Genomic DNA, 15608 nt, shown 5'->3' on the forward strand with positions numbered 1-15608 from the left:
CCTAAATGCGCATTAAAAGAAGGTAAATTAGCTGTCGAGAACTTCATACGTTAATAAACCGCTCAGCTTTTACTTTGAAGTTTCAGACATTTTAAGACTCCTTCAGTTCCTCTTAATCACGAGTAAAGCATCTAAAAACCAAACCCACATGAAGACGAAGATGAAGATGAAGATGAAGATGAAGACGAAGATGATGGCAGAGTGATAACCTGCTGCAGGAATGTTTCACCACAACAAGACGGATCGCAGCAAATCTCAAATGAGACCTGCATGATGTCAGATCTTCTTATGTAAATACAATACAAACAGTCTGTGTCACATGTGAGATTATACCTGGATTATGTCCAGATTACAGTGCAGTACTGTACGTGGATAATCCAACATATGAAAGGTTGAAGGTTGAAGAAGCATTAAGCCACATGTTTGTTTAAGTGCATCCATCTCCACAAATAGCATCGAGTCACATGACCGTCGAGGACACGAGTGAGACCATCGAATTCTGACGACCGATTCTTTATCTAACTTTAAAATTAGGAAATAATATCAGCAGTATATATATATATATATATATATATATATATATATATATATATATATATATATAGTGTATTTTGTAAGTCTTGACAACACAGGATATTGCTTTTTCAGGAGGATGAATTTAATTTGTATGTGCAGAAAGTAGTGAATAAAATTCAAATTAACTGAACTGGAAGTGTGTTGAACAGCTGAGGAGGGGGAAGAAATAAAGTGTAACAACGAGAAGGAACAGGAAGAGGAAGTGTTTCAGTTTTATTCTGTTTATATTAGTCACACTAACGAGTGACCGATAGCGTCTGCAGCACAGGAAGAGACACAACTAAACATTCTCTTAAAGAGACGCAACAAAGTAAAAGGTGAAGTCAAAATGAGCTGAGTCAGCGCTTCAAAAAACTAAATCAGGAAACAAATGAGTCTGGATTCTTTAATTATTGTTCCAATCATTTCTTTAATTAACCATTTCATGAAGACTTTAATGACGCCCAGCTGCATACGATGTACTGACTCTGTAAGGATGACTTCAATCTGCTGAATTATGAGGTTTGGTTGGGAAAGAAATAATAATAATTATTGTTGTTCTATTTTTACTATTATGATTATTATGAACTGGGAAACAGTGTTCGTCTTATTGTACCAATAAAGGTTTACGTTTTGAATGAGACAGAGAACAGAGAAGAGTGGAGTTTATCTTGAGTGTGTTAATCCTCACAAGACCAGTTTAATCTGTTGACCTCACTCTGCTGGTACAACACACACTCACACACTCACACTCACTCACACTCACACACACTCACTCACACTCACACACACTCACTCACACTCACACTCACACACACTCACACACTCACACTCACACACTCACACACACTCACACTCTCACACTCACACACACTCACACTCACACTCACACACACTCACTCACACTCACACACACTCACTCACACTCACACACACTCACACACTCACACTCACACACTCACACACTCACACTCACACACACTCACACACTCACACTCACTCACACTCACACACACACACTCACACTCACACACTCACACACACTCACACTCACACTCACACACTCACACTCACACACTCACACACACTCACACTCTCACACTCTCACACTCACACACACTCACACTCACACACACTCACACACACTCACTCACACTCACACACACTCACACACACTCACACACTCACACTCACACACTCACACTCACACACACTCACACACTCACACTCACACTCACACTCACACACACTCACACACACTCACACTCACACACTCACACACACTCACACTCACACACTCACACACACTCACTCTCACACTCACACACACTCACACTCTCACACTCACACACTCACACACACTCACACTCACACACTCACACACTCACACACTCACACTCACTCACACTCACACACACTCACACACTCACACACTCACACTCACTCACACTCACACACACTCACACTCACACACTCACACACACTCACACACTCACACTCACACACTCTCACACACTCACACTCACACACACACTCACACTCACTCACACTCACACACACTCACACACACTCACACTCACACACTCACACACACTCACACTCACACTCACACACTCACACTCACACACTCACACACTCACACACACTCACTCTCACACTCACACACTCACACACTCACACTCACTCACACACTCACACACACGCACACACTCACACACACACACACTTGCTTGGGAAAATACCTGCAGCTAAAACATGTTTAACCATCAAAGTGGAAGATTGTACAACACACACACACACACACAACATAACCCTGACCTCATTCCACTGTGTATGAGGAGATACAGCCACACACACACACACACACACACACACACACACACACACACTCACACACACTCAGGGTGGTGGCCTGTGGGCGTGCGAGCAGCTGTGAATAATTGTGTTTACAGATGGAGTACGTACGACCTGTAGAGAGAATCAGTCCTCACTAAAGAAGACATGACATTTAAACTGAACCTCTCTCTCTCTCTCTCTCTCTCTCTCTCTCTCTCTCTTCTTTAATTGGCATAAGTGGTAACCAGGCGTTAACAGCCAAAGCAGAACAATGAACGGTGGCATAAGTTAAAAAGTAAAGGAGTGTTTTTAGATGCGTGTCTAAAGAATCATTTGGCTCCTGAAAGCAGGTAAATAAAGAACTGTATTTATGCCAGAGGGAACTTTAAAAATAAAACGCTATGAACGTCAACACCTACTGTATATCATCATCTAATTTAAACATTATAGTGTGCTTTACGAACTAAAAGTGTGTGTTGTCCAGGTGCTGATGCATCTTTTTAATTATTATTTTAGTTTATTTAATAATACAAGGACTATTAAACGATTTATTGGCCTGTTTTTGGGGCTTTAAAAGAAGCCAAAATATGCTACAATATCTTGAGCTTGAAAAACTGCCTCGACTGTAATAAAATAAAACACAGATAAATCAATAATGTAAAGACAAGACAAGTCATGTGACGTATTTAGTTCCTGATGTATTTTAGACAAACTAGATAAAAATATGACTAAAGTAAAGCAGAAAGTACAATTCAGTGACTCTATCTGCTAACAGGCTACAGCTAACAACAATAGTCCACCATGTCTGTTCACACCCAACAGGAAGTTAGAAATATTAAAGTGAACATGCTAGAGTCACGTTAGCAACTAGCTAACGTGAACACGTATATACTGGATTTCCTGCTAGTCTGGGTTGTGTTTAGGTTGATAAAAAGTAAAAGTTACAGGTGAAAGTCAGGGTGCTAACACAAGGATCTGTAGGCCGACATCGGACTCCTGTTAGCTTGTCCTTGCTAGCTTCAAACACATCCAGAGAAGAGTAAAACACGAGGCTAAGGGGTAGCCTATTAGCATCGTTCACAATTTCTCATCTGCCAAAAGGCTACAGCTAACACAGCTAACAGCTAACTAATAGCAACGACCTACATTCTGTAATCTTACATTAAAACGTCAACATGCTAACACGTCATGGTAATAGTACGCTAGCAGGAATGTTTTCCCGCCTTTCAGTGTTTCAACTGTTGAGTTACACCAAAGCTATTCGGTTAAAAGTTAGCATCAAAGCTAGTATTATAAAAACACAGTTGTATTACCCAGAGTTCAGTATTTCTGAGGCTAATATGATGATAATACATGCTAACAGGATTTGTACATTTGAGCAGCTAGATTCTTCCATGTTAAACTGGCTCACAAAAGTAAAGCAAAAAGCATGTGTGTGTTGTGTTATGTATGTGTTGACGTAGCATCATTAGCATCTCTGCTAATAGGCTACAGCTACCATTTCCATGAACCTGGGAGAGGCTTAAACAAATCAACGTGCTAACGCGATGATGACAGGCTGACAAAACGCTAACTGAAGTGAAAACAGAGGGAGCGGCTCCGCTCTCTGCGGATCCATGAGTGGAGCCGATGGAGGGTTGGGCTCGGTGTGATTTACATAATTGGGATGTTAATTCGTTAAGCTGTGGGAGTTGATTATGTTGCATATTGATTGTGTTGTTGTGCTGCTGTGAGGTCACACACCTCTTTAACCAAAGGTATATATATACACGGCGCGCCGGGAATTGTGGGAGTCTGATTAAAAAAACATTAATATTCCTGCTGACACACTGTGTTTCTGACATGTGTGTGTTATGAAAGTGTGTGTGTGTGGACGGATGGAGGTAAATAAAGAGGAAGAAGAAGAGGGAGGAAACTCCCACCTGGTCTTACCGTTCTCCGGGTGCTCCATCTCTCCGATGCTGCCGTCGGGCGTGGTCCTCTCGTAGTGGTCCTCCGGCAGCGCCAGGGGCCCGATCCGAGGCCCCGACGACGACTTGGAGCTGGGCGTCTCCGACTCCTCCAGGCCGCTGTCGTAGTAGCTGAGCTGGGACGCGTCCTGCAGGTCCTGCGCCTGATTGGCCGTGGAGAAGGTCACACGGCGGTGGGGGGGCTGTGACTGGCAGGGGAAAAAAAGGAGGCGGGATTAGTTTTTTCAAACTCATAGTGACACTTTAAAGTTAAATTTAACATTATAAATCTAGTTGAGGTGAAGCAGTGGAGAAGATTAAAGATATCAAAATAACTTTAAAGAAGTCACTTCAACGAACTCTTTGCTCTCAAAGTTCTCAAACTCTCTCATTTGATTTCTCTATTTAATTTCTCGCTTCCTGAAACCACAAGAATTCTTTCATCTTTCATCTCGTCGCTGCTTTCATGATCCTCTTGTTTCATTTTACATCGAGATCTCATCTGATCTTCTGTCGTCTTTGAAAGAGACAGTCGCACATCTGAAGAGTCAAATGAAATAGTGACTTTAAAAACAGAACAAACGACACTTTGAGTGTTCACTATCAGTTAGTAAAGTCTCTAACTGAGACGTGATCACATTAAATAAAGAAGTAAATGACAAATGAGACAATTAGCTTCAAGCGTGTCAGTTAAACTTAAAAATACACTTAAAGTAAAACACAGTTTCTGCAGAATCAAAGTATAAAACTGACGAAACATCGAGACAAAAACATGCAAAAGAAGATGTTAATATTTTCAAATAAAATGCACAATATGATCCTTTAACTTCCAGGTGTAGACGTACGTTTTATTAGTTATAAATACATAAAAAGAAATTCAAATACTTTAGATCACATTAAATGTTTTAAATATAACTTTAAAGCTCCAATCATGAAGTGCAACATCCCTGTTCTTTCATGTCATTCCCCATCTTTCACCCCTCATTTCCTCGTCTTAAAAATGCCCGAAACTATTAATAAATAAATCATAAATGATAATTATAATTTAGATCACACTTTATAATAATTCCGTTCTCCTTCACAGAGCGTTTCCTGGAGGGGGAGGCCGTCTGACTCCTGAGTTTGATGGTTTTTTCGTAACTAGAATACAATTAGCCTCCATTTAGGGACGGTACTCACACACACACACACACACACAGCTGACCGGCCGATAAAGAGCATCCATCCCTCCGTCACCATGGCTACTGAGCGGTGGAAGCAGCGGTCGTCTCTCAGGACGCGCTGAGGTTGAGCTCTTTTTTTAACGCCTTTATCTTTTACTCTCTTAAGCAGCTTTTATATATTCTTCTTTTTTCCGCCGCAGCTGAAAAGATTTGCTGACTTTCTGTTGCTTCACAAGGAAATAAAGTGTTTATTGAGCAGGGATTCAAACCAGCAACTTTCAGACTGCATGTTTGTAATGTAGTGATATTGTTTCATATTTCCTGTCTTGTAAAAACTTCTTGTCAATGTTATTGTACGTATTCATATCTTCTGCGTATTCATTTCATGTTCTCTGTAATGTAGGTTTTAATATTATAAAGGTGGAGGCTTCCAATGAGCCCCGGCTCCCTGCTCAGTGATATTATTTATCTGGTATGTTTGTTTATTCTTATTTCATTGTTTGAATTCATCAACCAGTCTGAGAATCTCTGTTAATGGTGCAGAATGCAGGTTAACAACTAAACTTAATGTCACAGTGATGGAACGTGAACAGAAGCTCAAACCTCAGCAGAGCCATCCTTTAAACTGACGACACGATGGGGGGGGGCTCCTGTCCAGGTAAACACACTCACTTCCTGTCTGTATTCCAGAGCTATTACGTAATGCAAGTAGAGTCGTTAACTGCGGATTTATTTTTTACCGATTACAGAGCTGCATTATTAAGAAGAACCTCCAGCCAGGTGACACCCAGGTAACTATTTTTACACCTTTAACGGACATCTTTCTTCAAAACACTTCTTAAAACACAATTTTTACAGACTGGTTTTTATGTGACGTCATCACTTTTCTGTTTTATTTTATTTTATTTTATCTATTTTATCTATTTTATCTATTTTATTTTATTTATTTTATTTATTTTATTTATTTTATTTATTTTATTTATTTTATTTATTTTATTTATTTTATTTATTTTATTTATTTTATTTATTTTATTTATTTATATGAATAAAGTTATTATTATTATCTTGGGAGAACGATGAATCTGTCGCTCTAAGCATGTATTTGGCTAAATTTGGCTGAAAAGTGAAAGTTTATTTCTACAGTCATTTTTAAATTGCGTTACATCAGCTGTTCTATTGGAGTGAAATGGAGCCGGAGGTTGAAAAAGCAAATGAAAGGTCCACAACGCTTCAGTTTGTTGATTCTTTGCATTTGGAAAGAATAGGTGATTCATTTTAATTTTTTATTCTAAAGAAGATAGCTTTCAGTGTTGAGCAGGCAGTTTTGTTTTTCCATCTCAGGATTCCCAACAAATAAAAACAGAACAAAAAAGAACAAACATTTCCATTTTGCCAAATATTGAGATTGGTCCGTACACCTTAGACCCTGCAGCCGCTTTCCAATTAAACAAGTGTGTGTTATTAACACCTGCTCCCTCTGCATTATGAAATAAATCACATCTATATATACATGAAACGGTCTGGATCCCTCTGCTGACTGTCTGTCACCTCCACAACGCCCCAAAACAAACACACACTGCTGTTTTCTGCCCTCTTTCTACTTCTGGAAATAAAAGTGCCACCTCAGCAGGTTGCATCATGGGAAAGTGGAGCAGATCAGAGGGGAGGAATAAAAAAACAGCCAACATGCAGGACAACCTCCACCCTCAGCCTCCGACCGAACGCCATCTTGTGCCGGCACAGGACGTCTCCCTCTCTGTTCTAGATTGGCGCCGGGCGGGGAGAACAAAATGGCCGCCATCTGCCTAAACTGTGCACCCCTGTGTGGGGTCCTCGCTGCCCTATTTCCTCCGTTGAATGTCGACCGTGAACCTCAAAGAGGCCTCGACCACCAGACAACCTCCTCTTCTACAGCTGGACCAGATGTTTAAGATATAAAATTAAACGGCCTCGGCGTCTTGATACTGGCGCGCAACGTCTTTCAACTAACTCCAATGTGAACACATCCACATCATTATTAGACGTCTAAACCTAACTAAGTAGTTGTATTATCTAAACCTAACTAAGTAGTGTTGTTGTCTGAACCTAACTAAGTAGTTTTGTCGTGTCAACCTAACTAAGTAGTTTTTCTGTCTAAACCTAACTAAGTAGTTTTTTGTCTAAACCTAACTAAGTAGTTTTTTGTCTAAACCTAAGTAAGTAGTATTGTTGTCTAAACCTAACTAAGTAGTTATGTTGTCTCAACCTAACTAAGTAGTTTTGTTGTCTCAACCTAACTAAGCAGTTTTGTCATCTAAACCTAACTAAGTAGTGTTGTTGTCTAAACCTAACTAAGCAGTTTTGTTGTCTAAACCTAACTAAGTAGTTTTGTTGTCTAAACCTAACTAAGTAGTTGTATTATCTAAACCTAACTAAGTAGTTGTATTATCTAAACCTAACTAAGTAGTTGTATTATCTAAACCTAACTAAGTAGTGTTGTTGTCTAAACATAACTAAGTAGTTTTTTTGTCTAAACCTAACTAAGTAGTTTAGTCGTCTAAACCTAACTAAGCAGTTTTGTTGTCTAAACCTAACTAAGTAGTTTAGTTGTCTAAACCTAACTACGTAGTTTTGTTGTCTCAACCTAACTAAGTAGTTTTGTTGTCTCAACCTAACTAAGTATTTTTGTCGTCTAAACCTAACTAAGTAGTTTAGTCGTCTAAACCTAACTAAGTAGTTTTGTTGTCTAAACCTAACTAAGTAGTTTTGTTGTCTCAACCTAACTAAGCAGTTTTGTTGTCTAAACCTAACTAAGTAGTTTTTTGTCTAAACCTAAGTAAGTAGTTTTGTTGTCTAAACCTAACTAAGTAGTTATGTTGTCTCAACCTAACTAAGTAGTTTTGTTGTCTCAACCTAACTAAGCAGTTTTGTCATCTAAACCTAACTAAGTAGTGTTGTTGTCTAAACCTAACTAAGCAGTTTTGTTGTCTAAACCTAACTAAGTAGTTTTGTTGTCTAAACCTAACTAAGTAGTTGTATTATCTAAACCTAACTAAGTAGTTGTATTATCTAAACCTAACTAAGTAGTTGTATTATCTAAACCTAACTAAGTAGTGTTGTTGTCTAAACATAACTAAGTAGTTTTTTTGTCTAAACCTAACTAAGTAGTTTAGTCGTCTAAACCTAACTAAGCAGTTTTGTTGTCTAAACCTAACTAAGTAGTTTAGTTGTCTAAACCTAACTACGTAGTTTTGTTGTCTCAACCTAACTAAGTAGTTTTGTTTTCTCAACCTAACTAAGTATTTTTGTCGTCTCAACCTAACTAAGTAGTTTTGTCGTCTAAACCTAACTAAGTAGTGTTGTCGTCTAAACCTAACTAAGTAGTTTAGTCGTCTAAACCTAACTAAGCAGTTTTTTTGTCTAAACCTAACTAAGTAGTTTTGTCGCCTAAACGTAACTAAGTAGTTTAGTCGTCTAAACCTAACTAAGCAGTTTTGTTGTCTAAACCTAACTAAGTAGTGTTGTTGTCTAAACCTAACTAAGTAGTGTTGTTGTCTAAACCTAACTAAGTAGTTTTGTTGTCTAAACCTAACTAAGTAGTTTTGTTGTCTCAACCTAACTAAGTAGTTTTGTTGTCTCAACCTAACTAAGTAGTTTTGTCGTCTAAACCTAACTAAGTATTTTTGTTGTCTCAACCTAACTAAGTAGTTTAGTCGTCTAAACCTAACTAATTAGTGTTGTCGTCTAAACCTAACTAAGTAGTGTTGTCGTCTAAACCTAACTAAGTAGTTTAGTTGTCTAAACCTAACTAAGTAGTTTAGTCGTCTAAACCTAACTAAGCAGTTTTGTTGTCTAAACCTAACTAAGTAGTTTTGTTGTCTCAACCTAACTAAGTAGTTTTGTTGTCTCAACCTAACTAAGCAGTTTTGTCATCTAAACCTAACTAAGTAGTGTTGTTGTCTAAACCTAACTAAGCAGTTTTGTTGTCTAAACCTAACTAAGCAGTTTTGTTGTCTAAACCTAACTAAGTAGTTTAGTCATCTAAACCTAACTAAGCAGTTTTGTTGTCTAAACCTAACTAAGTAGTTTAGTCATCTAAACCTAACTAAGCAGTTTTGTTGTCTAAACCTAACTAAGTAGTGTTGTTGTCTAAACCTAACTAAGTAGTTGTATTATCTAAACCTAACTAAGTAGTTGTATTATCTAAACCTAACTAAGTAGTTGTATTATCTAAACCTAACTAAGTAGTGTTGTTGTCTAAACATAACTAAGTCGTTTTTTTGTCTAAACCTAACTAAGTAGTTTAGTCGTCTAAACCTAACTAAGCAGTTTTGTTGTCTAAACCTAACTAAGTAGTTTAGTTGTCTAAACCTAACTACGTAGTTTTGTTGTCTCAACCTAACTAAGTATTTTTGTCGTCTCAACCTAACTAAGTAGTTTTGTCGTCTAAACCTAACTAAGTAGTGTTGTCGTCTAAACCTAACTAAGTAGTTTAGTCGTCTAAACCTAACTAAGCAGTTTTGTTGTCTAAACCTAACTAAGTAGTGTTGTTGTCTAAACCTAACTAAGTAGTGTTGTTGTCTAAACCTAACTAAGTAGTTTTGTTGTCTCAACCTAACTAAGTAGTTTTGTTGTCTCAACCTAACTTAGTAGTTTTGTCGTCTAAACCTAACTAAGTATTTTTGTTGTCTCAACCTAACTAAGTAGTTTTGTCATCTAAACCTAACTAATTAGTGTTGTCGTCTAAACCTAACTAAGTAGTGTTGTCGTCTAAACCTAACTAAGTAGTTTAGTCGTCTAAACCTAACTAAGCAGTTTTGTTGTCTAAACCTAACTAAGTAGTGTTGTTGTCTAAACATAACTAAGTCGTTTTTTTGTCTAAACCTAACTAAGTAGTTTTGTCGTCTAAACCTAACTATGTAGTTTAGTCGTCTAAACCTAACTAAGCAGTTTTGTTGTCTAAACCTAACTAAGTAGTTTTGTTGTCTCAACCTAACTAAGTAGTTTTGTTGTCTAAACCTAACTAAGTAGTTGTATTATCTAAACCTAACTAAGTAGTTGTATTATCTAAACCTAACTAAGTAGTTGTATTATCTAAACCTAACTAAGTAGTGTTGTTGTCTAAACATAACTAAGTAGTTTTTTTGTCTAAACCTAACTAAGTAGTTTAGTCGTCTAAACCTAACTAAGCAGTTTTGTTGTCTAAACCTAACTAAGTAGTTTAGTTGTCTAAACCTAACTACGTAGTTTTGTTGTCTCAACCTAACTAAGTAGTTTTGTTTTCTCAACCTAACTAAGTATTTTGTCGTCTCAACCTAACTAAGTAGTTTTGTCGTCTAAACCTAACTAAGTAGTGTTATCGTCTAAACCTAACTAAGTAGTTTAGTCGTCTAAACCTAACTAAGCAGTTTTTTTGTCTAAACCTAACTAAGTAGTTTTGTCGTCTAAACGTAACTAAGTAGTTTAGTCGTCTAAACCTAACTAAGCAGTTTTGTTGTCTAAACCTAACTAAGTAGTGTTGTTGTCTAAACCTAACTAAGTAGTGTTGTTGTCTAAACCTAACTAAGTAGTTTTGTTGTCTAAACCTAACTAAGTAGTTTTGTTGTCTCAACCTAACTAAGTATTTTTGTTGTCTCAACCTAACTAAGTAGTTTTGTCGTCTAAACCTAACTAATTAGTGTTGTCGTCTAAACCTAACTAAGTAGTGTTGTCGTCTAAACCTAACTAAGTAGTGTTGTTGTCTAAACATAACTAAATCGTTTTTTTGTCTAAACCTAACTAAGTAGTTTAGTCGTCTAAACCTAACTAAGTAGTTTAGTTGTCTAAACGTAACTAAGTAGTTTAGTCGTCTAAACCTAACTAAGTAGTGTTGTTGTCTAAACCTAACTAAGCAGTTTTGTTGTCTAAACCTAACTAAGCAGTTTTGTTGTCTAAACCTAACTAAGTAGTTTAGTCATCTAAACCTAACTAAGCAGTTTTGTTGTCGAAACCTAACTAAGTAGTTTAGTCATCTAAACCTAACTAAGCAGTTTTGTTGTCTAAACCTAACTAAGTAGTGTTGTTGTCTAAACCTAACTAAGTAGTTGTATTATCTAAACCTAACTAAGTAGTTGTATTATCTAAACCTAACTAAGTAGTTGTATTATCTAAACCTAACTAAGTAGTGTTGTTGTCTAAACATAACTAAGTAGTTTTTTTGTCTAAACCTAACTAAGTAGTTTAGTCGTCTAAACCTAACTAAGCAGTTTTGTTGTCTAAACCTAACTAAGTAGTTTAGTTGTCTAAACCTAACTACGTAGTTTTGTTGTCTCAACCTAACTAAGTAGTTTTGTTGTCTCAACCTAACTAAGTATTTTTGTCATCTCAACCTAACTAAGTAGTGTTGTCGTCTAAACCTAACTAAGTAGTTTAGTCGTCTAAACCTAACTAAGCAGTTTTGTTGTCTAAACCTAACTAAGTAGTGTTGTTGTCTAAACCTAACTAAGTAGTTTTTTTGTCTAAACCTAACTAAGTAGTTTTGTCGTCTAAACCTAACTAAGTAGTTTAGTCGTCTAAACCTAACTAAGCAGTTTTGTTGTCTAAACCTAACTAAGTAGTGTTGTTGTCTAAACCTAACTAAGTAGTTTTGTTGTCTCAACCTAACTAAGTAGTTTTGTTGTCTCAACCTAACTAAGTAGTTTTGTCGTCTAAACCTAACTAAGTATTTTTGTTGTCTCAACCTAACTAAGTAGTTTTGTCGTCTAAACCTAACTAATTAGTGTTGTCGTCTAAACCTAACTAAGTAGTGTTGTCGTCTAAACCTAACTAAGTAGTTTAGTCGTCTAAACCTAACTAAGCAGTTTTGTTGTCTAAACCTAACTAAGTAGTGTTGTTGTCTAAACATAACTAAGTCGTTTTTTTGTCTAAACCTAACTAAGTAGTTTTGTCGTCTAAACCTAACTAAGTAGTTTAGTCGTCTAAACCTAACTAAGCAGTTTTGTTGTCTAAACCTAACTAAGTAGTTTTGTTGTCTCAACCTAACTAAGTAGTTTTGTCGTCTAAACCTAACTAAGTATTTTTGTTGTCTCAACCTAACTAAGTAGTTTTGTCGTCTAAACCTAACTAATTAGTGTTGTCGTCTAAACCTAACTAAGTAGTGTTGTCGTCTAAACCTAACTAAGTAGTTTAGTCGTCTAAACCTAACTAAGCAGTTTTGTTGTCTAAACCTAACTAAGTAGTGTTGTTGTCTAAACATAACTAAGTCGTTTTTTTGTCTAAACCTAACCAAGTAGTTTTGTCGTCTAAACCTAACTAAGTAGTTTAGTCGTCTAAACCTAACTAAGCAGTTTTGTTGTCTAAACCTAACTAAGTAGTTTTGTTGTCTCAACCTAACTAAGTAGTTTTGTTGTCTAAACCTAACTAAGTAGTTTTGTTGTCTCAACCTAACTAAGTAGTTTTGTTGTCTCAACCTAACTGAGTAGTTTTGTTGTCTCAACCTAACTAAGTAGTTTTGTTGTCTCAACCTAACTAAGTAGTTTTGTCGTCTCAACCTAACTAAGTAGTTTAGTTGTCTAATGTCTGTGTTAACCGTCCCAACACACATAATATTGACGAGTGTGTTCACTGAATACTGAAGTAACGCTGATGAAGGTCTGTCGGCTCCTTCCTCATCATCAAACTGTTAATGCTGCACTTTGATGGAAGTTTCTGCTCATTTTCTCCACTGAATCACATTCAGTTCTCTGCAGGCTAAATATGCACTTTTATGCAAAACAAGGAGGCCTGATGAACCACATTTCCTTGAATCTATAACTGACCTTCATTACCGTCGCTGAGTGAAACAATGAATATGCTGCAGCATTAAAGAGGCTTTAAATGAAGCACAGAGTTCAGAGGGGAGGCAGCAGGAGGTCTGGGAATCTTTCAGAGGAGGTGCATGAGGAGCAAAATGAGGAGAATGATGAAGAAGTAAAAAGCAGAAGGAGGAAGAGAGAAGGATAAAGAAGAGTAACATGAGGAAGAAGAGTACAGAAGATGAAGAGGAGGAGATGGAGGAAAAAAGATGGAGGTAGAGGAACAAGAGGAGGAGAAAGAAGAGGAGGATGGATATGACGACAGTTCATGTAAAAACACCGGAGGAGGGAGAGGAGCAGCATGAGAAGCAGGAAAAGGAGCAGGAGGAGGAAGAAAAGGAGTGGCAGGAGCCAAAAGCGAAGGAGGAGGCCAGCCTTGGTTTCAAACAGAAAAGGCCAGGCCTCCTCCTGCTGCCTATTGTTCTCAAGCAGGAGGTGATAGAGGAGAAACAGGAGGCCAGCATTGAGTTCAGACAGATAAGAAGGCCAGACCTCCTCCTCCTGTTGCTACTCCTCCTCCTCCTGCAGTAGATTGAAGTAGAGGAGGAAGATGAGGAAGACGAAGTAGCGGAGGAGGAAGAGGAGGAGGAGACGCATTCACTTGGCCACATTGTTCAGAGATGATTAAAAACCAGCGAGAGGAGAAACGCACGACGCCTCGCTGGCTGTTTGTCAGCCGAGACACGGAGAGGGAGATAACTGAGAGTGTGTGTGTGTGTGTGTGTGTGAGATCCTCATTACCTCCCTCTGTGGGAGATAAGAGTGTGTGAGGCTGCATTGTGCATGCTTATAAAAGTCTGTCCTTATCAAGTATGCATGCACACACACACTCTTAAACTAACACACACACACACACACACACACACACACACACTCGGTCCACGTGAGCAGCGGCTGCCAGAGATAATTCGACACAACTATGTTGAATTCAAGTGGAGAATGAATGAGAAGTGGAAAAGAGACGGAGAGACCAAGAGCATCGGAAGGTAGTATGTGTGTGTGTGTGTGTGTGTGTGTTTCTATATGTCATGCAGTGGTGAAACAGAAAAAAAGAAAAAACAGCCCTGCAGCCAAAACAGCACTTCTCTTTCTCTATATTTCTTTCTTTACCAATCAACACTTTACTCTGTCCTATATATGTATATATATATATATATATATATATATATATATATATATACATATGTATACATATGTAGCTTTTAGATTCTTTAGAAACAGGATCTGTTAAAATTCTACATTTGAGTAAATATCTTGCAACCAAATCAAATAGTTTACAGGATGTTCAACCTTTGTTTCTTTATAAAACATGTAACACTTGACTTCTGTTTGTACAGATCTTCTATAAAGGTAATAAAGTAGTTCATGAATATGAGAAATTAGTTTACAAATGATTAGTAAAACTATTAGTGTAAGTATAAGTATAAACAAAGCTTAAAGTGCCAAAAACTGCAGGCTTGAGGCTCCAAACCTGAGTGAATCCCATAGACCTCTATGGTGAAAAGAACAGCTTTAACAGCAGGAATAAACATGTTTACAGCCTGGAACTAAAGAGGGTTTTGGTGTCTATAGCTAATATCTCCGTTGAATTGATATACAACTCACCCGTCAAAATTGAGGGCGTGGCCTCTTTGAGTGACAGGTATCGTCTCAGGCTGTCACAGAGACGACGTCCATGTTCCATACGGTCTACAACACAACTGTAGCTTCTGAGAACACTTTTCTTAATCTTCATCATTATAGATCATACTATATGACCAATTCTGAGAATGTTTCATCTTATGATGGTAAATCTTACGGCTGCGTCACAAAACGATATTTTAATTAATAGCCTCCAACGTTTTTACTATTTAATTTATTCATACTTCATTTTATAAGATACAAAAACAACGTCAGATAGTTGAAAATCATTTCCTCTCTGAACCAAACCACAGAGTATTTTCACTTAATTTAAGAGTTCTGAAGTAAAACTATCGATCCACGGGAGATTAATAAAGTACAACAAACCCCGACTGATACCGAGTTTGCTTCCTGATGATGAACAAACAGCAGCTGTGTGTTTTCTATGTAAAGGTTCCACATGAACACAAATAAAGAAGCTGCAGGGAAATGAGTTTCCATCGCAGCGCAGACCGACTGAATTTATGCAAAACACGCTGACATGTAGAGGAGGATGTTTGTGTTTGTGATATCGAGATCAACCTTCAACATTAAAATGGTCTTTTTAGAGACTTTGAAGTACATTAAAACTACTAAAACAGTGAGTGTGAGCCTCCTTGTTGTTCCTTCATCAC

The 15608-nt window shown here is 37.5% G+C and overlaps 1 protein-coding gene across 1 annotated transcript in view; it reads right to left on the minus strand.

Moving 5' to 3' along the window:
* Positions 1 to 15608, minus strand: part of LOC142964717 (protocadherin-1-like) — a 159978-nt gene that overhangs the window by 86868 nt on the left and 57502 nt on the right. Inside the window, exon 3 of the mRNA XM_076105205.1 lies at positions 4324 to 4549. Within this exon, the coding sequence (XP_075961320.1) occupies positions 4324 to 4549 (226 nt within the window). The remainder of the gene's footprint in view (positions 1 to 4323; positions 4550 to 15608) is intronic.

Source organism: Anarhichas minor, unplaced genomic scaffold (genome assembly GCF_050575085.1).
Source record: "Anarhichas minor isolate MPS153535 unplaced genomic scaffold, ASM5057508v1 ptg000031l, whole genome shotgun sequence".
NCBI lineage: Eukaryota > Metazoa > Chordata > Actinopteri > Perciformes > Anarhichadidae > Anarhichas > Anarhichas minor.